This window comes from Rattus rattus, chromosome 11 (assembly GCF_011064425.1).
Source record: "Rattus rattus isolate New Zealand chromosome 11, Rrattus_CSIRO_v1, whole genome shotgun sequence".
Classification (NCBI taxonomy): domain Eukaryota; kingdom Metazoa; phylum Chordata; class Mammalia; order Rodentia; family Muridae; genus Rattus; species Rattus rattus.
In genome coordinates this window covers 68,568,025-68,591,322 of record NC_046164.1, presented here as the reverse complement: position 1 = coordinate 68,591,322, position 23,298 = coordinate 68,568,025, and the positions used below count along the sequence as shown (strand labels likewise).

Genomic DNA, 23,298 nt, shown 5'->3' with positions numbered 1-23,298 from the left:
ATTACACATCTTCTCACACAAAGATCTTACAGTGAAATTTTGGCAGCAGATTTTAGTCAGAAAAGGAGTTTGGAGAAGAAGGTTCCTCACCCTGCCATCCTCCTTGAAGGAAGCCAGTCACCACAGAGCTGACAGCTCTGCTATTCACCATGGAGACACTGCTCAGAACAAAGCTGCTGCCGTGGCAGAAGCTATGCTGTCAAGATGAACACAGTAACCTAACTAGAGGGGTCAGGCACAGCAATCTGCCTTAAACCAGAGTAAAAGCAGCTTGACCTCCATGAGGGGAAGGAGAGGCCGGCCCGCCTGCCTGCCAGAGCAGCTCACTTTCAACAGGAGGAAATAGGGCTCCCCTGCATTAAGGCTTCACCCTTGACCTACGTGCTTCTAGACCTCTGACACCCAGTGCCTGCTGGGAACTACACGTACATGAGTCAGTCAATCTAGGCTGCTGTGGCAGAGCACACAAAGGCTGAGCACTTGAGAGACTTGAGGATTTGTTTTATCTTAGAGACAGGGTCTCACCCTGTAGCCCAGGCTGACCTTGATCTCGAAACAACCCTTTTGCCTTAGCCTCTCATGTGCTGGGATTACAGCCGTGCACCATCACGCCCACTTGTTTTTCTTCCAAGTTTCAATACTGGAGACTGAACCCAGGGCTTTGCTTATGCTAGTCAAGCACTCTACCATGAAGCTAGCTGCTTGAGAAGCATTGTAAACAGCTTAAAAACTGGGGGCAGAGGTCTCCCTCCCTCCCTAACATGCTAGCTTCACATGCTAATGCCTACAGATACCAACCCTCGCCTCTCTAGGGCTCAAAACAAAACAAAAACCACCAAAGGGTATCCTAACCAAACACCTCCACTTTCCTGTCCGACAATGAGGACAGATTCTGCCTACCCCACTGTGCCTTAGAGCCCTATGTCTGCTGTCTTTCTCTTTAGGAAGCCTTCTCTGACCTGTCAGGAATCTGGAGCAGCCAGCACTGAACCCACTACTCAGATACCCTCTCAGAGAAGACAAATTTACCTGGCCTTTCCACCAGAGCTTCATGGCAGTGGTTACCATACTCTCTAATGTGGCAAAAGGGACAGAAGGGAGTCCCAGAACCCCAGAGTGAATCTCGATGCCTAGAATCACACAAGCCACTCACCGTGAGTGATGTTCAGCTCGTTGCCAATGGCCAAGCTCCAAACTTTGCCTCTTACACTCGGAGGGATTCCCTGCCACCACAAGTCTCGAACCTTCTTAGAGCACCACCTGAACAGAATGGAAGCGTGAGTTTCTAAATTTGCTCTCAATGGAGGAAGGCTCAGCTGCACACAAGCCTCACCCCCACTTACCCTTTCCCTCAGGGAGCTTACCCTCCTGACTACTGACATCCAGACAATACTGCTGTGACAGGTATTGAAGGCACAGCACGGAACACCACAGACCAAAGAACAAGAAACCTTCCAGAACCAGGTTTTGATTGATTAGTAGAAGTTTACACACATGAAGAATTGAAAAGACTTTCTGAGCAGAAAACAGACAGGGGAAACAGAGTGGACTCCTACAGGACTGCAAAGAGCTGTGCACAGGTGAGCAGCACAGGGCTTAGGTGAGGTGTGCTGGGCACAGGGGAGGCATGCAGGCCGTGCTCTTCTACAGAAATGTAGTGGGAAGGGGCCTCAAAGGGCAGCCGCACACTACCGCACACTGCAGACAGGATGCTAACTGGGGAACATCTAAACAACACAGTCATTTAAGACTGCTGGTCACAATGACCCTGCCCGTACTGGCCACACAGGAAGAAAACAAGATCTACAGCAGATCCTCAGAACTGAGGATGCCACAGCTGCCAGGCACTGTGGGGTGCCACTCTGTACTGACACTGCAGGTTGACATCAAAGACAAGTGGTTTCCACCCTCAGAAAGAGACAGATGCTCAAGCAGACAGTGCCAGGAGACTCAAGGGAGTCTTCCACAGGTGGGGGCAGGAAATTCTTCCCTGTGAAGACTAAGCCAGAAAAAAACAGGATTTAGGATAAGGAAAAGGTTCAGGACACTGTGGACAGGGAAAGGGCAGGCAAAGATCCCGAGGTTACAGATTAGCAGCTCCTACTGAGTAATCTTAGGAACAGTCTGCAGAGACAGGGCAGGCCATCTCACACAGAAGCCTGTCCCTTCAGGTACAGAGATCAATTTCATATGGAGACTGACTCACAACAAGCTACCAGAACTTTAAGTATGGAGTGACACAGGCATAAGCTTTACAAACATGGCTCAGGCTCTAAAAGATAAACTGGGAGAGGCTGTCACCATATCCAGCAACTACTGGCCACAGACTCCAGAAAGGAGTGGTCACACAGCACCAGTGAAGCAATGCTTACATGGTTTCCCAGTTAGGCAAGATCTCATTATTCCAGGTGAGGACGGCGTTTCCAATGCTCTCTTCAACCTTGCACCTTTCCTCCAGCTGCTTCTTCCGCCGCTGGGCTTCTTTAAGCTCTATAAATTGTGATGAAAATAAAGAAAACACTGAGCAGAATGCCAGGTTCACCATGCCAGAAAACTAACAGTGAGGGAGGAGTTGGAGATGTGACTTAGTAGTCAAGTGTTTGCTGCAAAAGCATGAGCCTGGGGTTCAGATCGCAGCACCCACATAAAGGCTAAGTATGACTGCATGCCTGTAACCCCAACACTGGGGAGAGTGCACAGGAGGATTGCTGGCTGCCAGTCCAGCAGAAGACATAAGCTTCGAAGTCAGCAAGAGATCTTGCCTCAAAGAGTAAGATGGACAACAGGACACCTGATAGATGCCCCCTCTGGCCTGGGCGCATGTTTGCGAGAGTATACACACACACACACACACACACACACACACACACACACACACACACACACACAGGTGGGGGGCTGGGAGGAGGGAGAGAGAGAGAGAGAGAGGGACAGACAGAGACAGACGGGTGGTGTGGGTACACAGCAAACGTCTACTCTTGATACTCACTTCATAACCTATGGGTTTACTGTGTGAACTCGGGGTCTTGCTATGTAGTCCAGTTTGGCCTCAAACTCAGTATTTTCCTTTCTCCAGAGTGTAGAGATTACAGGTATAAGCTATCATACCCTACTCCTCATAGACTACAGAACATTCTATCGATCCTTCAGTAAATGCTTTAAGTATAGCTTGCTTTTTTTTTTTTAAGATTCTATTTATTTTATGTGAGTACACTGTCGCTGTCTTCATGCACACCAGAAGAGGATATCAGATCTCATTACAGATGGTTGTGAGCCACCATGCGGTTGCTGGGAATTGAACTCAGGACCTCTGGAAGGGCAGTCAGTGCTCTTAACCACTGAGCCATCTCTCCAGCCCTATCTTGCTCTTTTAAAACAGTGTACAAGCACAAATATAATTCAATGAATACCACACACAAAGCCTATGAAAGCATCCAATGAAACCAACAGAATACACAAGAACACTGAAAGCCCATTCCATTCCATTCCCTACCCCACTCTTTCTGAATTCAACCCCTGAGCTCACTCTCAACATCCTATGCAATGCTCTTTTTTCTAACTTTATGTGTACACAGTATCTTGCCTGCATGTATATTTGTGTATCCTGTACATGCCTGGTACCCTCAGGGGTTTAAAGAAGGCATCAAACAAACTGAGGAACTGGAATTACAGATGATTATGAGTTATCAAGTGTGTGTTGGGAACCGAGCTTGCATCCCCTACAAGAGCAACAAGTGCCCCAGCCCTTTGTGTTTACTCTCCATTTACCACCACCAGCAGCAGCAGCAGCAGCAGCAGCAGCAGCAGCAGCAGCAGCAGCAGCAGCCGAGGAAAACTAAGCACATCTTCTTAGTTTATACCACGGTAACCTCTGCGTTCCTGGGCTCTCTCAGCTAACCAAATCATGTCTGTACCAATCATGTGTAAACTGTCTTCTTGTCATTGTTCCCTGAGCAATCCTCTGATAAGTATCTACATGGTATAAAACTATTGTGGGTATACAGATGACCTGAAGTACAGGATGGTGTTCACAGTTTATATGCACATAGAATAGTGCCATTTTATAAATATGCCAGTGACTAAAGGACAGATCGTATATGAGCATCTTTAGATGCTGGAACAGCAAAAGGTTCTGGAACCCATTCACTCTGGATACTTGGGAACAGTTAGTTTTTTATTATGGAGAGACATAACACAGAATTTACTATTTTAACCTATAACTGTCTAACTTCATAACATTTATTCTTACTGTGATACACTCCCATCACTATCATATCTAGAACCTTCTCATCTTCTCCTTGACTAAACCACTAACTCCCTGTCTGCCCCTCCTTAGGTAGCCCTCTGCTGAAAAGACTCTCGGCACACTACCTCATGGCACCCAGAGAAATGACATCGTACTACCTGTCACTTAGTCACAGGCTTGTTTCACTTTGGATCGATCATGTTCAACCATTTTGTACCGTGTTAGACTTTCCTTCTTAAAGGGTGAATGATATTCCATTTATTTATTGTCTGTACTTTAAAACACTCCAGAATCACAGCACCGTCTAGCTTTTTAAATGCTGCAAAGAACTTATCTAACCCCTCACATCTTATGAAGAGAAGAGCCAAGGAGGGGAAAGAGCGGCATGCCACTGTTAGCTGCAATTCTTTCTAGCACGCACCTCTTACCCTAGTCTCTTCTCATGTAAATCTATGTCAAGGGGTCTTGTTATATAGTAAAGACTGGCTTTGAACTCATGATTCTCCTGCCTCAGCTTCCCAAGTGCTGGGTTAACAGGTGTGCCTACCACACCTTGCTCTCATGTAAGATTATTAAGCTCCCAGGAGTGGCAACATATCCTTTTTTTTTTGTCTGTTTAATGGAAAAGTCATTTATTTCAAAGTGTGAATTTGCCTTTGTCAAGGTTAAAGCTAACGAACTTAAACAGAGTAGAAGAGAACAGAGCTGGCTGGCTGTCACAGTACCTCGTTTCTTGGCCTGCACCACCATCTCTTCATACTGCTGTCTGTGCTTTTGAGCTTCTTCAGCTGGCTTTGCTGGGAGATTCCTTGACAGGAAATAAAGAGAGTTGCACTGTTAACAACTAGATAAAAGTCTGAGGGAAAAGCAACACCTGAAGCATTATTGCATAAAACCTCTAAAACCCAAGGTTTAAAATCCATTTTTTTTTTTTTTCCCGGAGCTGGGGACCGAACCCAGGGCCTTGCACTCGCTAGGCAAGCGCTCTACCGCTAAGCTAAATCCCCAACCCCTAAAATCCATTTCTTAAAGCTACAGTTTTTCAGACACTGAATCTACATTTGTTTTGTTGAGATTTACATGGCCCAGGAGACCCTGCTACCTTAGTCTCTCAAGTGCTGGACTACAGGTGTGCGCTACCTTGCTCAGCTGGGCTCTGAGCCTGGGGCCTTACACACACTAGTCAAGCTAGGGCTCTACCACTGAACTATCTCCCCCAAAGACATTACGGACAAAGCAAGCTCCTCAGTGTGAAACACTGGGTTATAAAGATTCATAAAAAGAAGTCAACTGGGGTTGGGGATTTGGCCAGTGGTAGAGCGCTGTCTAGGAAGCACAAGGCCCTGCTTTGGTCCCCAGCTCCAAAAAAAGATCCAAAAAAAAAAAAAAAAAAAAAGAAAAAGGACAAAAAAAAAAAAAAGAAGTCAACTTATTCTTCAAAGAAATGGTTCATACTGCAAAGCTGTGTCAACATCTGATCGCTGCATCAGGATGATCTCACAGTGTATATCTATGGCAGCTTAACTGCTTAGCTTCTTTCAGATCAGCTCCTATGATGGTTAATCACACTGCCAGCTACAACCCCTGAAGAAACATTCCCTGGGTGTGCCTGGAGGGTATTTCCAGACTGGTTTAAAGAAGGAATGTGGGTGACACCATTCCAAAGGCTGGGAGGAAGCAAGAGAAGTACCAACATTATCTGCTTCCTGCCAGCTGATACCACGTGACCAGCACCTCCTGCCGCCATGCCTTCTCCACCACAATGGACTATATCCTCAAACTGTGAGTCAAGTTAAGCCTTGTTTCCTTGAGATTCTTTTTCTTTTGGTCAGGTGTTCATCACAGCAATGAGAGCAAAAATCTATATAGTGCTGTAGTTCCTTTGCTCTGTTTTATGCAGATGCACACAGGAGCTCCATGGATCCCATAGAGAATGCCAGTAGACTCTGGCAGCTGACCTGATGGGATGTGATGGCACCTGGCCTGTATTCCTCAAGCACTAGAACCACTTTCCCTGTGAGAGACTGCAATACCGACACCTGCCAAAGGGGGCCAGCCTGGTCTACCTTTCAGCACACTAAGAGAGCTTGACCTCTTTAACCTAGAGTTCCAACCTTCTCTTCAGGGTTTTCTACAACCCTGAAGATATACTCATTAGACTTCACATTTTAATTGTTTAATTACATTTTCTCTTCCTTCTCAGTCCTTCCTCCTCTCCATCCTCCTCCATCTGTGTATATGTGTGTGTGTGAATGCATGTGTGAGTGTGAGTGTGTGTGTGTGTGTGTGTGTCTGTGTGAGTCAGAGGCTAACCTGCAGAAGTCAGCTGTCTCTTTCCACCATTCAAATGCCAGGAAGCAGGCTGGGCAGCAAGCATCTTTCGTTACCTACTGACCTTCATGGTTTTCAGTATCAGGGATGGACAGGAGGCTGGAATGAACTAGCCCAGGGCAGGACAACCTGTCGTTCTTGTTCTTCCTCAAGTAGGAAACCTTCTCCCTGACACACTGTTGTATGTGTAAATTCAGTAATGAGATTATCTATGACTCCCACCTCCCAGCATGATTGCCCTATCACACAGTGGGGATTCTAGGCCCAGAGAGGAACCCTGACTCAAACTACCCAAGAAATTCCACAGGCAAGTCTAAGAGATACCGAAAACAACCAAAAAAGGCACCTCCAAAGCACTACTATGAACCATGCTTGCAGGGTTCCTGGTACTCCCCAACTAGCCTCGCCCTTACAGCAGCTACACAATGCAAACCTGGACAATAAACTACAAGCAAATACTGCCTGAAAGGACGAGTCTGGTTAAATTTCTATGACACAGGACAGTTTCCTAAATCACCATGAGATGTCACACTGAGTGAAAGCCAACATGGAGGTAGTAAGAGACACTCTTCTCCCCTCTCCTGCCTCCAGAAAAGGAGCGTGTATCCCCACAGCAGACAGCACAGAGGCTCTTCCTCAGACTCACGCGGGTCTGTCCTCAAGGATGAGCGCTGTGGTAGACAGTGGCTCAAAATCCAGGTTCTTCCTCACATTCTGCTTTGGAGAGGGCGGCCTGCTTGGTCTTCCAGCCTTGTCTTCATATTCCTAGGACAAAGAGATCAAGGTGACTTTGAGCCCAGCCAGTTCCGTATCATCAAAAACAGAGCTACTAGGAGCTGAGTTCGTTGTAAGGGTGAGTGCACTTCAAGTCTCCCCTGCTGTTCAGAAGGAAAGCCTTGGGCAGAAGGGGCCACCGGCTCCCTGCTGTGCTGATGCCTTAGGACAGGCCCACACTCCCAGCTGTGCTCACAAACCTACAGGGGTCGGCAGTCCCTGAACCACAATTCCCACATAGTGACTGGCCTGTACTTCTTAGTAAGAGATGAATGGCTATTGTGATGGCCATTGCTGTGCAGTGACCATCGCTGCACAATGTCCTGTCAATAATTCTACCATGCCCTGGAAATCTAAATGTGACCTCCAAACCCACTGAGTCACAAATTAGATCCACGGACAGCAGCCACAGCAGCTTAGTCACGCCTAGTGACCCAGATTCCAAACACCCAGTAGAAGGGTTCAGGAGAGTCAGCTTCTGGAATAATGTATGATTTGGGCTCCCTGCAAAATCAAAACATGTTCATTGCTGGTTCTCTGTCACAGGTGAGAAGCATCTCTAAGGAAAATGATCCAATTGGGAAGAAAGGTAGAGTTGCCAGAGATTCATAGCATTCTGGATGCCAAGAGCTATACCATCCTGGGAAAAGGATTTATTGACACTAGCTAGAAAAGTTACTTCACAAGCAATTATTCCCTCACCCAGAAAAGACAGCTACAGCTTCTAAAAAGTGTGACAGCTCCCATACATTGGGTGCACAGAGTTAGGATCCTACCTTGCCTAACGTAAGCTGATCCCCACTGAAGAGGGAAATCCTTTTCAGTTACCTAACTCTCTAAAGTTGAAAGACTGATGCTGGCTCATGGACCATGTGCAAGGCTGAGTGGCGACAGCACAGTGCTAGCAGCAGGATGTTCAAGTTAAGTAGGCCTCAACATCTTCATCTCTACCCAAAGCTCTGAGCTGATGGGGATTCTACTGCAAGTAGCATCTGGCAAGAATCAGTAACAATCATCCCATTGGGTGCTACCTATCTGCAGAGCCTGGTCAAGTGCGATTTATGCTAAGGCCAGCAATCTCATACCACAAGTCAGATGCCAGAGTCTGGATGCGTCTTCCCACTTGCTGTGGCTCTAGATACGGTCTGACCTGACCTCCCTAACAATCAGCATGTCACCCCGCCTTACAGACAGACAGGATGCTGCAAGTTCAAAGTGCAGGGTTGGGGTTGCAGGTCCTCTGCACTGCCACTCTAAGGAGACCTGACCTCCTTCGAGACTATACTCAAACAAATGTGTAGTTTGGGAGAGAAAACACCAAGTCCTCTACGGGTTACAGAGGTGCAACACCCAGGTCCACTAATCAGCAGCTAAGATTCAGGCAAAGAATGTTCTTAGAATTCTCAAGCCTGGTTCCCACAGCCACCGAGTGGGCATGAGCACTACCAGAGCAGGCTGCTGCCAGCAACAGGGAGACGGGCATACACCAGTCAGTTAGCAAGTATAGCCCCTGCAGCATAAGGACAGGGCTGCACGCACCACTACGTTTTCCCTCAGACCTGAAATGACTGCAGAATGCAAGGGAAAACACTGCAGTTCAAAACACCGATCAGAGAGTCCAGCAAAGTCTGCAAGCCCAAGATATGGGACACAGAAGCAAAAGGAAGGGAATGCCTTGATTCGAGGCCAAAACACCAGATTTTGCCAATAAGCACTTGTTACTAACTCAAGCGGCAGCTGATCAGGCTAATGTACCAAGGGCCTCCCAAGCAGAGCTGATTTAACCTGCACACCAATCCGGGGAGGCAAAAGATGCCACCATCACCACCCCAATCCTAAGGGAGATTGGAGGCCCTCAGATTTTCTCTGCTCTGCAGAGAATGGGAAATTGATCAGACTCTGTGGGGTCTCTGTTTTAATCTTTTGCCTCTCTCCCCTAGGGGTATTTTGTTCCTTTAAAGAAGGAGTGCACTGGGTTCTTTTCCAACCATTTTAGGGACATTTTCACCGCTCTGAGTTTCATTTGTTCTATAGGCTAATAGCCACTTCTGAGTGCATTATACCAGAATGATATTTTCACTGAGTGAGCTGCTCACGGGTAAGACTCCATAGGAAGCAACCTCATTGCATTCAGCCTCAGCATAGCTTCCATCCCTGACAGAGCTGGTAATCCTGAGTCAGTCAGTGCCAAATGGGGTCAAATAGCATGGTTCATCACACAGTGATGCATCATTAAATGATGGTATCTGGCCTGTCGAAACCTGAAATCCCAGGCAGAGCCTTTATAAAACCCAAATGGGGCTGGAGGGAGGGCTCAATGGTTGGGAGCACTGGCTGTTCTTCTGGAGGACCCAGGTTCGGGTCCAGCACTCACATGGCAGCTCACAACTGTCTGTAACTCCAGCTCCAGGGGATCCAACACCCTTACACAGACATACATGTGGGGAAAACACTAATGTACATAAAATAAAAATATAAATAACTTTAAAAACTCAAACAGTACTTGTAAATACAAGTAGAATGGTACAGCATGGTCACAAGTCCTGCCCCAAACCTAGTTTTTTCTAGAGCCACTAGAGATGTCCACAGTAGGCTCTCTGTGCAACCAGACAAACCAGCTCCAGATACAGGAGGACAATACTCACTACTCTAAGGGCTGAGAAAGGACGCTCGCTACTGGCTAGTGCCAACTAGGGCCATAACAATGCGGCAGGAGCAAAGCCTCAGACGACCAAGATCTAAGTCCTTTTACCTTAGGCAAGTCTGGACTACCTCCTGCTTCCACTCCATCATTATAAACAGAAGTGACTGTGAGAGTTAAACAGGGTAGGATACTGTAATGTCTCCCTGTTCTCTGATGAACTGAGGTCTTCCTGTAGGGTAGGCAAAATCTGTGGGATCTGTCCCGCCTAACTTGTCACAGGATGGAAACAAGTGAGGGAGTCTTTCTGCCTCAAGTTGAGCAATGCGTCTGTGTACCACTATTGGGCTTATCAAAAGCCCTGCAGACCAATGAGTAAAATAAACTGCCCATACAATCAACTGTGGCCTCACCCACCCTGATCATCCCAGCAGAGAGGAATTTAGAACAGTATTCTTCAAAGTCCTAAAGCAAGTCAGTTTAATTGGTTATGAAAGACTTAAAAATGTTGCAAGCCCCTGGTTTGGAAGTACCTGGATGAAATTTCTGACCTGAGCATCTGGTAATAAATCCCAGTGAGGAGGATGAGACCTGGCCAACATAGCTGCTAACCATGGGAGAAGCTGGAGGGTGCAGTCTGATAAGTGAGTAAATTCAGAGAAAAAAATCAAGAAGCCGGAGTTAGGCCTCAACTCTAGGCAGAGGCTATGAGCAAAGCAAATTTAGCGGGGGAAAAAGGGAAGACCACCACACAAAAGGAGAAGCTCGTTTGTGAAGAGACCATGAGGACTCTTTAAGAGACCCTCACCCACAGCCTTGCAGGAACCCCTCACAGGAAAAGTAGGTACAGGCACAAGCTACTGCACAGCGCAGACCATGAGAAATGCAGAGGGCTAAGAAACAAGAAGGAAAGGGCCAGAAGGAACAGGAGACAGCATCTCAGTACCTGTACCATTTAAGCAAAGACAGATAAGGTTTATGCCAGAGGCCACAAAAGAGAGAGACCTTCTGACAAGACAAGCAGAAGCCAAGGGGCACACAGTGCTGGTGGGGATGGCCCTCCCTGGACACAGCAGATCATGGCAGGCCCACCCCACATTGTCTGTCTTCTCAGGTTAGTTTACACTAGCCCAAGTCTCTCCTTCATGGGATGGCCTACTTCAGACACAGATCCTAGTCAGTGGGTTAGTAAGACATTTTAAACATTGATACTGAGTCAAAATTGTCCTGCCTAGCCATGATGGTCTCAACACACAGCTACCCACAGCTGGTGGAACAATCCAAAGGAGAGGAGTAGAGTGTGGATGTGGTTAGACCTTATCTGTACACTGCCTAAGGCTAAGAACCAAGAAACAAAAATCAGTAGACAACAGAATTTGTTTTAAAAAGAGAAAAAGAGAACATGTGTACACGTGCATACATTCGACACCCAGCAACAGAGGAATTTGTATTAAAAGGGAGAGAAGATCAGATCTGAAGCAATGCAAGAATGTCTCCCAGGAGGAAGAGAAGAGAGATGGCTATCCATCAGTACTATCCCTAGAACTAGAGTCACACTAAGAAGATAGCCAAGAATGTCGATAATCTGATCAGACCCCCACTAGCTTCCTCAATTAGTCCACTGAAAAAAGGGCCATCAATCAGGCCTGTGCTCACATCTGACTCAGCCATCTACAGCAGCAGGATCTGTCTGCTGATAAAGTCCAGGGTTCAGGACCTATGTCTGGAATAGGTTATCCCATGGGTACTCGGGCTAGCATAAACTAACTTGAGAGAGAGAGAGCATAGGGCGGTTCTGCCAACAGCAAGGCAGTGCAGGGAGGAGCTGCAGGATGAGCCAACCCTAGCAGCACTACCTCCCTGGGCACTGTCTTCCCCTCCATGCCTACTCCTTTGTCTGTTAAGATTAAATGAGAACAAGTAGGCATGAGACATGTACCCAAAGGAGAGACCAGAAATGTCAGGTGCATGGTTGTCACTGTGTTGCTATAAAAATCACTTCCTGCAACATTTCTCTGAAAGGGTTGTAAGAAAGACAAAGGAGACTCAAGCGTGGCATGGCAGACTGGTTTTACTCCTCACCGGCTGGAACAAGCGTTTGAGAGACAACTGCTGTTCTAGGACAGGAAGCTGTCCCCCTTCAGGTTTTACAGAGGCTCAGCTTTCCAGAAGACAGTGATGGTGATCATGCCTTGACCACAGGGCGGTAGGTAAAGGCTCTGAACACCTGGGAAAGCTCCTCCTCCTCCTCCTCCCCCCCATCCCCGGCCGGGACTCTGGTCTCTACCCAGGCACAGTATCCTCCCAGAAGGCATTCTCTCAAGTTCCCAGGAATGCTGGCACCCGAAACAGCAGCTCTCAGGAGACCTTCCCTGGTGGTCAGATTACTCACAAACATAAAGAACACAAAAGTTAACACAGCCACTAGGAACTGAAATGTACCAAAACTGCACTGAGTTCTGAGAAACCCAGCTCCTGTCTGTCGTGAGTCTCCTGTTCTCCAGACGCCTCAAACAAGACCATCCTATCTCTAGTTGGCCCCTGGCCTAAACTGCCCTGACTCTGGAAAAGGAGCGGCGACTCTAGGAGTAAGAACGAGGGCTGGAAGGGTGAGTTCTCTGAAGCAACACTGAGCCCTGAAAGAAAATCCTTCGTGCAGCAGACACAAAGAAGGCCATGGGGAGGAGGTGCCTCACTGGTGTCCCCGGCAAGCTCCAGCTAGTGGGTAAAACAGATGCATGTGATGTGCGCTCACCTGCACTCAGGCTTACAGCACACAGCCGCACACACCGCACACAGGACCAAGCAGGCCTGGAAGGGCAGGCCGAGACGCTAGTGAAGGCCAAGCTGGGCGGCAGACCCGCATAAGACTCACCATGAACGCCAGGCCTCAGAGGCGCGTGGCCGGCGGCTCCATGCCCAGTGAGTGGAGGCCAGCCTCACTCCAGCCTCTGGACCACGGATCTACACGCAGCTCCACACTGGGCGGGTGAGGCGGGCTGGTGGCCGGGACGGCAGGACACTCAATCGCTCGCAGATGCAGCGATTCCCGGATCCCTGTTCAGTGTTCCTAGGTTGGGCTGTGCTAGCTGTCAAGGACCTCCTCCACAACAGACGGGGCGGGGCTGGCTGAGTCAATGCTCAATGGCCTCCGTGCCAATTTTGCAGAGCCCAGCCCCACAGAGGAACCTTGGGGTGCTAACTACAGAAAAGGGAGTTAGCAAAAGACAGCATGTTAAAGAGAAAGAGCTAAGTTCTACTTTGTAAGATTATAGAAAAAAAAAAAAGAAATATGTGTCACCAAAAGAAGCTCCATAAACATAATTAACACTTCTCGAAGCTGGCCTGGTTATAAGCATAAAGTACATACTGACGGAGTTCACGATACAGCTTCCTTCTGGAAAGTTATCTGAAGAGTCATCAGACACCTTCCAGAGTGGCTGAATTGTTATCTGAACATGCATTCATTAAAACTGACTAGTACCTTCAGATCAGAAGGTTCCACTGTAAATTACACCTTATAAAAATTTTCACAAATCTGTATAAGGGCCAAAATTATTTCTAGTGAGTAGGCCAGTCCAGTGCACTAGAATAAAGTCAGTAAGAGAGCCACATATTCCTGGACACACACACACACCATGCAGATGCACACATGTATCCTGGACTAGGAATTACAAGGTACCTCACCCACCACTGGTTTTCTGACAATTCAGCACTTAATTATTCATTCACCAATAGGAACCTCCTCACAAAGCAGGAGCCCTGGAGATCCACCATTAAAGGAAACACTGGCAGAGCACACGGTGACACCCATGCAGAAAGAAAAGCTGGGATTCTCTGGTGGCAATACAAAACAGGAGGGCCACTTTGGAAGCAAGTTTCTTAACAGTTCAACATACACCAGCCATACATCTGAGCAGCTCTCTAAAAGAAACCACCTATAAAAAGCCCCATGTGCAAAACTTCACAGCATCTATGTACCAACCAAACAGTAAGACAATCCAAATGTCCGCCAGCTGAGGAATGCATGAACAGCTCTGAGCCAGCAACAAGAGGAAACTACTGACACATGCTGCCGGTCGGTGTGCCTCAGAAACACTGTGGTAAGCAAAAGCTATCAGAAGGAAGCAAGCCAGGGTGGGGCCATGTATATTAAATCTCTTCAGAAGACAAATCTGTAGAGAATATTTAGCTGGTATTTGTCTGAAGAAGGGATGGGGACAGACTGCAAACTTTTGAGGATGGAAATCTTCAAAGGTAGCATGCAGTGGCAGGTGGGCAACTGTACATTGGGAGCCACTAAGCATTTATGTGGATACCATGGAGGCCATGGGTAGCATGCAGGTCCAGTGTGGGAGGCACTGGGATCGGTTTTACTACTTTAAAGGGGGGAGGGGTGTGATTTTTCAAATCTGTGGAAGTGCTCAAAAAATAATTTAATGAACACATACACATGCTCCACCCAGAACATAAAATGTTACAGTATTCACCTTACTTACTTTGAAAACATTTACCCTTTGAAAGAAAGTTTGCAGATATCATGGCTGCTCCTATAGTTAAGTCGAAGGGGAGAAAGAGGGGAGGCTGGGTAGTGCGTGTACCATTATTGCACACCCTTATAGAAATACTCCAAGTCTTAACTCAGCAAGGTCCTGCATCCTGGTTTTAGTGACATGTACAATTGTCATTCCATGCTCAACAGACTCACCTTCTCTCACTGACCTGGTGAGGGTCCAGTGAAGCATGTGGCAGAGGCACACAGAACCTGTGGAATCAGTATGTCATCACAAGAGGCCATCTGTCTGCATGCCTGCCTGTCATCCAGCAAGTACACCAAGTGCTTGGCCCTAGCAAAGAAGCGGAACAAGGCCCTTGCCCTAAGTCACTCACAGACAAGCAAACAGGCAATGTCTACCCAGTGCTAGAAGATATGACAGAAAATGGAGGTTGGAAAGGAAGTCCCCGCCAAACACTAACATTATCTCCGGGAAGGCAGCCTTTCTGGGAACAATGCTTGTGGAGGAACCCTCTGGTTAACAGTGTGAAGCTTAGTTCCCAATGACAAGAGCAAGTTCTTGGCCTGTCCATACCTGCTACTTGGGTCTCAAAGCTTAGTGCCCACCCAACATTTTTTCAAGTTAGCCAACTGGGGCCAGAACTGAATACTCGAATTCACTCACATTAAATCCAGTCAAGACGGACATAAAGCATGCCCTAAATAGTGTTGGCACCTGTGACTTTTGTACCGTATTTTAGAACTGAAGATCATTTATAAAGTTTTGACTGTATATTATACCAGGAGATAGCGAGCAGGGTGACTTCTACTCACATGTGAAACATAAATGACCAAATACATCTTTCAAGGTTTTTTCTCCTTCAAACACTGGCATAGAATCCTGACTTAACCAGAGCTCATTCCCAGGCTTCGTGCCTCCCCGTTAGTGTGTTTGGTCTCTCTGCTGCTTGGTTTGTGTGTCTGTAACACAGACATCTCTACCCACTGAGGTCAGGAAGGCGAGACTGACTCCTGTTCACTTCCTAGCAGATCAAAACCTCAAGGGCCAACAGGACACTGAACACCATAAGAATCAAATGATGGTTGTAAGAAAAACTTCAATGTCCAATCTAGGGTGCTGGTCAGTAAATTATTAAACAGCAGCTTCAAAGACCACTATAGAAAAAATGAAATCCTGCAACAATATGTAAAGCTATAGAGAAATATATATGTTGTCAAACAGTAGAACCTGTCTTAACCGCATCCTAAAGCTGAGCATCATCCTAAGCCACCAACGAGCAAAGGCGATGTGACTTTACTCTCCTGAGCGTATGCTGGTGCTGCCTGAGAGACACGCAGTGAGCCACAAACGAATGGACAAGGGTCCCAATTCAGAAAAAAATGCTGTAGGGGCTGGGGAGATGGCTTAGAGTTAAGAGCACTGACTTTTCTTCCAGAGGTCCTGGGTTCAATTCCCAGCAACCACATGGTGACTCACAACCATCTGTAATGGAATCCAATGCCCTCTTCTGTTGCGTCTGAAGACAGCTACAGTGTACTCAAATAAAATAAATAAATCTTTTAGAAAAGAAAGGAAGGAGGAAGGAAGGAAGGAAGGAAGGGAGAAAGGAAGGAAGGGAGGGAGGGAGGGAGGGAGGGAGGGAGGAAGGAAGGAAGGAAGGAAGGAAGGAAGATGTTGTACGGGAATACTTGTGAAGCCTGATGGAATCCCTTTAGACTAGGTCAGGTTAACTGAGAAGACATACCTGAACTGTGACCACCCCTTAAAAACCACACCGAAGGAAGGGCACAAGCAAAGGGGAAGGGAAACAGAAAGAAAGTCAGGAATCCCAAATGGGGGAAGGAGAAATGTATGATGGGGTGCACTGGGTGGAGGTGGTCCTTCCAAGTTCATATTTGGCCCAAATGTGATCAGCAGCCATGAGACAGCGTGTACTGACAGACTTTGTATCTGGAGTCTGCACCAGGATGGACATTAACTTCCTAACAAGAGGTGGTCGATCTGCACTCAGATTCAACCAACTGCAGATCAAAAGCATTCCTCAAGAAAGAAAAACAAAAACCAGAAAACAAAGTTGCCTGGACTGACCACCATACTCCCTGCACAACACAATGCTTCCTACACAGTCGTTACACTGCTATGGAAATGTAAGCAATGTAGAGACAGTTCAAGTGCATGACAGGGTTAAGTTACCATTTTACATGAAGGACTCGAGTGTCCAAGGATCTGAAGCCCCATAGAAGGTTCTGAAACAAGTCTCTCACATGCCACTAAGACAACTCTCTAGGTTTCGTGCTGTAAGAAACCCCACCATGGACATGGTCCTTCCCAGCTGCTGCGGCTGTCTTTGTAGCATCCTCTACCAGGTGAAAGGTTCTGTTCCTACTTTGCTGAGTCTTATCAGAAATGATTGCTGAATTTTGTCAAATACTCTTTGGGCCTCCACAGGACCATGTGGTTTTCTAACCACACAAGTGATGACGGTTTTTCACACATCATGCCATCCTTGCATTCCTAGGACAAATGTTCCTTAGTCCTGTGTTGGCTTCAGAACGTTTCTGAGGTTCAGTTTGCTAACAGCCTGCTGAGGGTCATGGTCACTGGCTAGGGTTCAGTATCAGCAGCATCAAGGATGAATTGGGAAATGTCTTCTTCCTTCTAAACTTGGCAGCGTTTTAAGATAATCTTTAAATTTCATCAGTGAAACCATGTGGGCCAGGAGTTAACTTCCTGGAAAGTTATGTCTTGCCATTCTCCCTGCTGTGGTCAAATTCCCTGACAGAGGCAACTTAAGGGGAAAGAGTTTGTTGTGGCTCACAGATGCAGAGGGATGGAGTCCACCATGGTGGGGAAAGCACGAACAAGAGCAGAAGACCAGCTAATGACACTCATCAACACACAGCAAGCACAAAGCTAGTAAGAAATGGAACCCCAGCACCTTAAGGCCCACCCGGGGATCCACTTCCTTTACTGAGGTTCCACACCTTTCCCAAACAGCTCCAGCAGCTGTGCCCAAGTCTTCAGACGTGAGCCTGTGGGGAGCACTGCACATTCAGCAGCACAGTATTTAGCTGTGATTTCCTGTCCTAAACAAGAGAGTAAAACTAGGAGGATCTCAGTTCTGCCCCCTTTGCTCGTCCCTTGTATTGAAAATGCGCCTCTCCTTCCTTGGCAGCTCAGCTGAGGTGCGTCAGGACTCGGATCATTCAGAGCCCACCCTGCCCCCACCCACACCCTCCACCGTTCTAATTTCACTTCTATGCTTCTGTATCATTCGTTTCCTTCTGCTTTTTAGAGTCTTAAGATAGAAACCTGGCTTACTGATGTGAGACCTTCCTTCTCGCATTTGAATGTTATATATTTCCTATCCAAACTGTATCTTCCAAGCTTTGGTATGTTGTATTTTTATTATGTCAAAATATTTTCTAGTTTTCCTTATGGCTTCCTCAGAAGTTTGCTACTACTTATCCACACTTAAGGAGAAGCTCTTAATATTTGTTACTGCTTTGTTTCACTATGATGAGTAACATATTTTACTTTAGTCCTTTTGAATGTTTAAAGTTTCTTTTATGACCCTCACATGATCTGCCTGGTGAGTGTTCCACACACACTTGGGATGGCTACTATGGAAGGGTGGAATGTTTGGCCAGGTCCTTCAGCTTCTCCAGGTTTGCTCTGTCTGCAGCTGGTTCTTCTCACGTGTGTCAGAGCCGCACTGACCCTCCATTTGTGAAGTAGACAGGTCTAGTTTTGCGCATCTCTGCTTGGATTTGCTGCAGTCACTAATGTAGGAAAAAACCCTCCAAGCTATCTGGTCTTCATTAGGCAAAAGCCCTTTTTATTTCTGGGAACTGCCTTTGAAAACCAGTTCTTACTTTTTATGGCATTAATATCTACCCTAAGGAAGGTGCTGACGATTGGATCCAGGGCTCACCAAGAGCAAACTCTACCACTAAACTACACCCTCAGCCCTATCTTTTCCTACCTCTTAAGTGTTATCTTACATGTTTTGTATTTGAAGAATTCCTTGGCAATAACAGAACTGGGCCATTTTTTTCAAGCCTCCTTAACACTTGTGGGGGAGTGTGGGGAGCATCTATAGCTCACATAATTTATAATTTGGTCTGAGTTTAAGGGCCATCTTACCTGCCTTTTGTTCTTCCCTGTTTCTTCTTTTCTGCCTTCATTTTGAGATTACTGACTTTTTAATTCCATTTTAATTCATCTGTCATGTCACCTTTCTGCAGAGTTCACTGATTGGCCTAGGAACTGAATTATATATTTAATTTTCCATGACCTAATTGAATTAGTATTTTATCGATTCAAGTGAAAACCCATTGATCGCCCTTGCCTTGGTACATGATTGTCTTACATGTTATTTCTACAAACAGTTAAAGACACACACAGTACTAACTTTTGCCATTAACCTATTTTTTAAAGAACCCACTGAGAATTAATTACCTATCTGCAATTATATCTTCTGCCCTGCGTCTACCATTTCTATTCCTCTTTCTTCCTGTGTTCCAAGGTTTTTGCTAATGACCCTGCCATGGCCAACTCTCATGAACTATACAGAAATGATCTCTGAAAGCATAGTCTTCGGCCAACTCTCTTACAACAAGGCTCCTGGCAGCAAACACTTCAGTCTCCACCTGGGAGCACTTTCCTTCCCCTTTGTTCTTGATACAAGATGCTGGGTTGACAGTCCTCTTCTGTTAACAGTCTAAAACTATGGATTCCCTTGGTGAGTTTTTAAAAAGGTTTTCGTTGTATTCTGAACTGTGTGTATGTGGGGTTATGAGCAGGTGTCTGTGGGCGCCAGCAGAAACTCACAGGGGGCACTGGGTCCTTGGAGCCTGAGTTGCAGGCGGCTGAGTCTCCCAACCTGGATGCTGGGAACTCAAGTCTGGTTCTCTGCGAGCACTGTAGCTGCTGATTGTTGGGCTATCGCCTCTCCAGCCCCTCTGTGGTTTCTGATGAGAAATTCACAGACATTCATATTATTATTCCCAGTAAGCAATGCACTGTCTTTCTCTTGATGACGGTAGACTTCTTTGCCTTTACTCTCAGCAGCTGGGTTATAACTCGTCAGGCCACGAACTTCTTAGGATTCATCCTGTTATGGAGCCACTAACTTGGCTTGAATCTGTGGGTTTATGTCTTTTGCCAAATTTGGGGCATATTCCTTTACTTATTCTAGCAATTTTTTTGGTAATGAATTCTTCCTCCTGGGATTTCAGTGACACAAATTCAAACTTCAGTGATTCTGGCTTCTTTTTTTTAATTTTTGTTTTATTTATTGGGTAGGTGACTGTGGGTGAGTACAGGCACACCCATACAGAATCTGGGAATTCCTCTCAGGTTGTGAGACCACATACAAGCACCTGGCCCTGCTAAAACTGTCTCCATCTTGTTGGATTTTAAAACATTTTAGTAGTGTCTCCTATGTTCAAGATTATATTATTTTATGGACTTTACTTTGATCTGTACTGGTTAACTGATTGCATTCAGTTGTGCTTTTCTGTTACAAATGTCCACTTATTTCTTATATTTTCTATTTCTCAACTAAATTTTTTTGTCTTTCACTCTCAAGAGTATCTACCCTATTTGCTGTAACATTCTTCTAATTGCTTCTTTAAGGTCTTACCCAATCCAACATGTGTTGATTTTAGGATCAGTGTCTACCGATCATCAAAAGACAGTCTAGTTCTGAAATCCAATAATTCTGAATGGTATTCTAGACCTTTCTTTTTAATATTTTTTAAAGATTTATTTTATATATATACATATACATATGCACATATGTATATGTATATATACCGTTGATGTTTTTAGACCAGAAGAGGGCATCAGATCCCATTACAGACGGTTATGAGCTACCATGTGGTTGCTGGGAATTGGAACTCAGGACCTCTGGAAGAGCAGTCAATGCTCTTAAACACTGAGCCATCTCTCCAGCCCCTCTTTTTAAAAATTTTAAATATTATTTTATTTTGTATGTATGTGTAGTTTACTTGCATGTGTGTCTGTGCACCACATGTATGTCAGGTGAACCTCCTTGTGGATGCTGGGTATCAAATCCAAGTCCTTTGTAAGAACGAGTATTCTTAACCACTGAGCCAATTCTCCAGCCCACAGACTTTTCAAACATTATGTTCCAAGACATGGCCTTGTGTAAACGCTGACAATATTATAACCTATTCGGATTCCAGACATAAAAACCTCCAAGTGCCAGCTGGCTTTTTTTTTTTTTTTTTTTTTTTAAATCAAATTGATGTTCAGCACTTTGGATTCTGTCTTGCATGTGCACCACCCAGTGGCCAGTCAGAGATTTGCATGTGCTCTATCTATCCAGTTCCTTAAGTTACATGTACCCAGACAGACAGTGGCAGGAAATCCAGGAGTCATAACAACCTTAAAGAAATCACTTTCCGGCATGTCTCTTTGCAACCACCAAGTGCCTCCTAGTTCCCTGAGTCTCCCTGTTGTGGTTAAATAGCCACACACTTCCCGCAACTGTGTTGAGAGAGGTGCAATCTCCTTTTCTCATCAGCTTCCCCTCCCAAGAGTGTTAGGTCCTCTCAGATACCATAAGAGCCACCATGAGACTTATGAGGGCTGGAGATTTGGCTCAGCTAAACCAAGACCAGCCCCCAACACCCATAGACATGGCTGCTCAATACTGTCTGTAACCCCAGTCTCAGAGGTTCTATTACATCTTGGACACCTCCTTGGGCACCAGGCACAGATGTGGTACACATACATACAGACAGGCAAAATACATATAAAATGCATACAAATACACAGAAAATAACAATTTTTTTAAGATCAGAGGGAAAACAACACAAAGGAGAGTCTCTGCCTATCTCTAAGTATTGGACCCATTCTTTCCCCACAAACCCCCTATTGCTGCTCTCTTTGGGTTTGGTCTGCCTCTGTTCAGGCTAAAAATGTCAGAAGGGGAAAATCCATGAATTCAGTTTCAGTCCAGCAGCACTGTGAATCAGTCTTCTTGCGCAGCCCTACTACCACATGCCCTCCCGCACCAGCCAGCGGACGCTCTGCGCACTCGGTCCACAGACACTCTTCCTGGGCATGACGAGGTGCCATATGCTCACTCTGCTTACCTAAAACTGGGCCTGTTCCAAATACTTCTCTTCTAAAATCTTTACATTGTGTGTGTGTGTGTGTGTGTGTGTGTGTGTGTGTGTGTGTGTGTGTGTGTATGCACGCGTGCCTGTGCACATGTGCAGGCACGTACCATAGCTCCCAAGTAGAAGTCAGAGGCCAACTTGTAGGAGTTGCTTCTCTCCTTCCAACATGTATGTCCAGGGGTTAGAATTCAGACTTAGTAAGTAGAGTTGATGAAATGAAGGCTGCATTCATTTCTTTGTGTTTTAAACTTTGTAGATTTTCAGCTACCTCTGTTGACCAAACATATCCTTCCTGTAATGTGTGATCTTTTGTATCCCAGACCTCTCAGAAACCAGAGTTCAGGAGAATGAATGTCACTCTAAGCTGCCCTGGATTTACCACTTTCTGGGGTTTTCTAACATCTAAAAACTGACTTGATTCCATGAAACCATCCAAGATGTTCCTGGGAAAACAAAGCTAACAACAGACCTGGAAGCCTATGGTTGCCGGAACCAGCAGCTGCCTCACCGAGAACCAGCAGCGAGCGCTTCCGCTTTCTGCTCTGCCTCACTCCCAGAGAACCGTGCTGATTCCTTAACAAACAGCAGTAGGGTGCACAGAACAAGACACCCCAGCTTATTCACTATTGACAAGGGACAGGACCGTCCTTCTGAAGTGCTATCACCGCCCCTGCTGAGTGGCCACAGCCCTGTCACTCAGGCCCAGTGGGCGGACAGCTGAAGGCAGCACTTCTCTCTCCAGCTAGAGATCGCGTGCTGCTGAGTGAACTCCTGGCCCTGCGTGGAGCCAGCCACAGGGATGACCACCTTCCTCCCAGCAGCCAACAATCTCACTGCACAGCCATCATCCTTAGTATTATCTCCAATTACTAGAACATGGCTCTGGGTCCCCAAACCCAGGTTTACTTCAGAGTGCTGGAGACACGAAGCCTGCAGACTTACATACAGGTAACAAAGACACACCTCATCTCACTTCAAGAATCACGGCTTTAGTTTTATTCTCTATCCTGGGTCATTTTTCATTCCCGTAAAAAAGTGTCTCTAAAGTCATCATGTAAGCTGATGAAAAGCAAGACAATTTTCAAGGTTTTTATGAAATTTGAGAAAAAAAAAAAAGAGTGACATTTTAGCATCCCTCTTCTCTCCCCCAACTCCCCACATGCGTCCAAAGAAACTGAAGTCTCTAAGGCAAAGCCAAGAAATGTGACTCAGATTGAATGAGGTCAGGTGCCCTGGGCAAAGCACAGAGAGTTACTTCCATGACAACGTAGCCTATTTATTAGCTGGAAATCGCAAAAGCATCCCTTACCAACTCTGGGCAAAATACATCACATACACTATGTCTTATGTTAGAGCAATACTGTATTCTAACACCCAGTCCACACCTGAGGAGACCCAAAAAAGACAACTGCTCCAAGGCCACACAAGTGCAAGGAATCCAGCTCATGACTGGTATGCACACCCTCCCTCTGCTCTACCACAAAGTCGGCAGCCGCATCAGCACACATGCTCTCACGCACCTGGTGCCTGGGACACCACCTAATACAGCACAGTGCGCACTGTGTGCTGGTGCACAGCATGTTCCAACAATGCCTATGTGCAAGGGTCAAAACACAACTCGCAGGAGTCAGTTCT

General features: G+C 46.2%; 1 protein-coding gene across 5 annotated transcripts in view; it reads right to left on the bottom strand.

Moving 5' to 3' along the window:
- The window catches only part of Tbc1d14 (TBC1 domain family member 14), a 93,973-nt gene that overhangs the window by 23,884 nt on the left and 46,791 nt on the right, over positions 1-23,298 (bottom strand). For 4 of the 5 annotated variants that reach the window (XM_032917123.1, XM_032917124.1, XM_032917122.1 and 1 more), the window contains 4 exons: positions 7,224-7,342; positions 4,972-5,054; positions 2,373-2,490; positions 1,154-1,260 (listed from right to left, as the gene is read on the bottom strand). In XM_032917123.1, the coding sequence (XP_032773014.1) occupies positions 1,154-1,260; positions 2,373-2,490; positions 4,972-5,054; positions 7,224-7,342 (427 nt within the window). Of the gene's footprint in view, positions 1-1,153; positions 1,261-2,372; positions 2,491-4,971; positions 5,055-7,223; positions 7,343-12,867; positions 13,072-23,298 lie in introns of those variants that run through there. The other variant, XM_032917125.1, reaches the window with a different exon arrangement.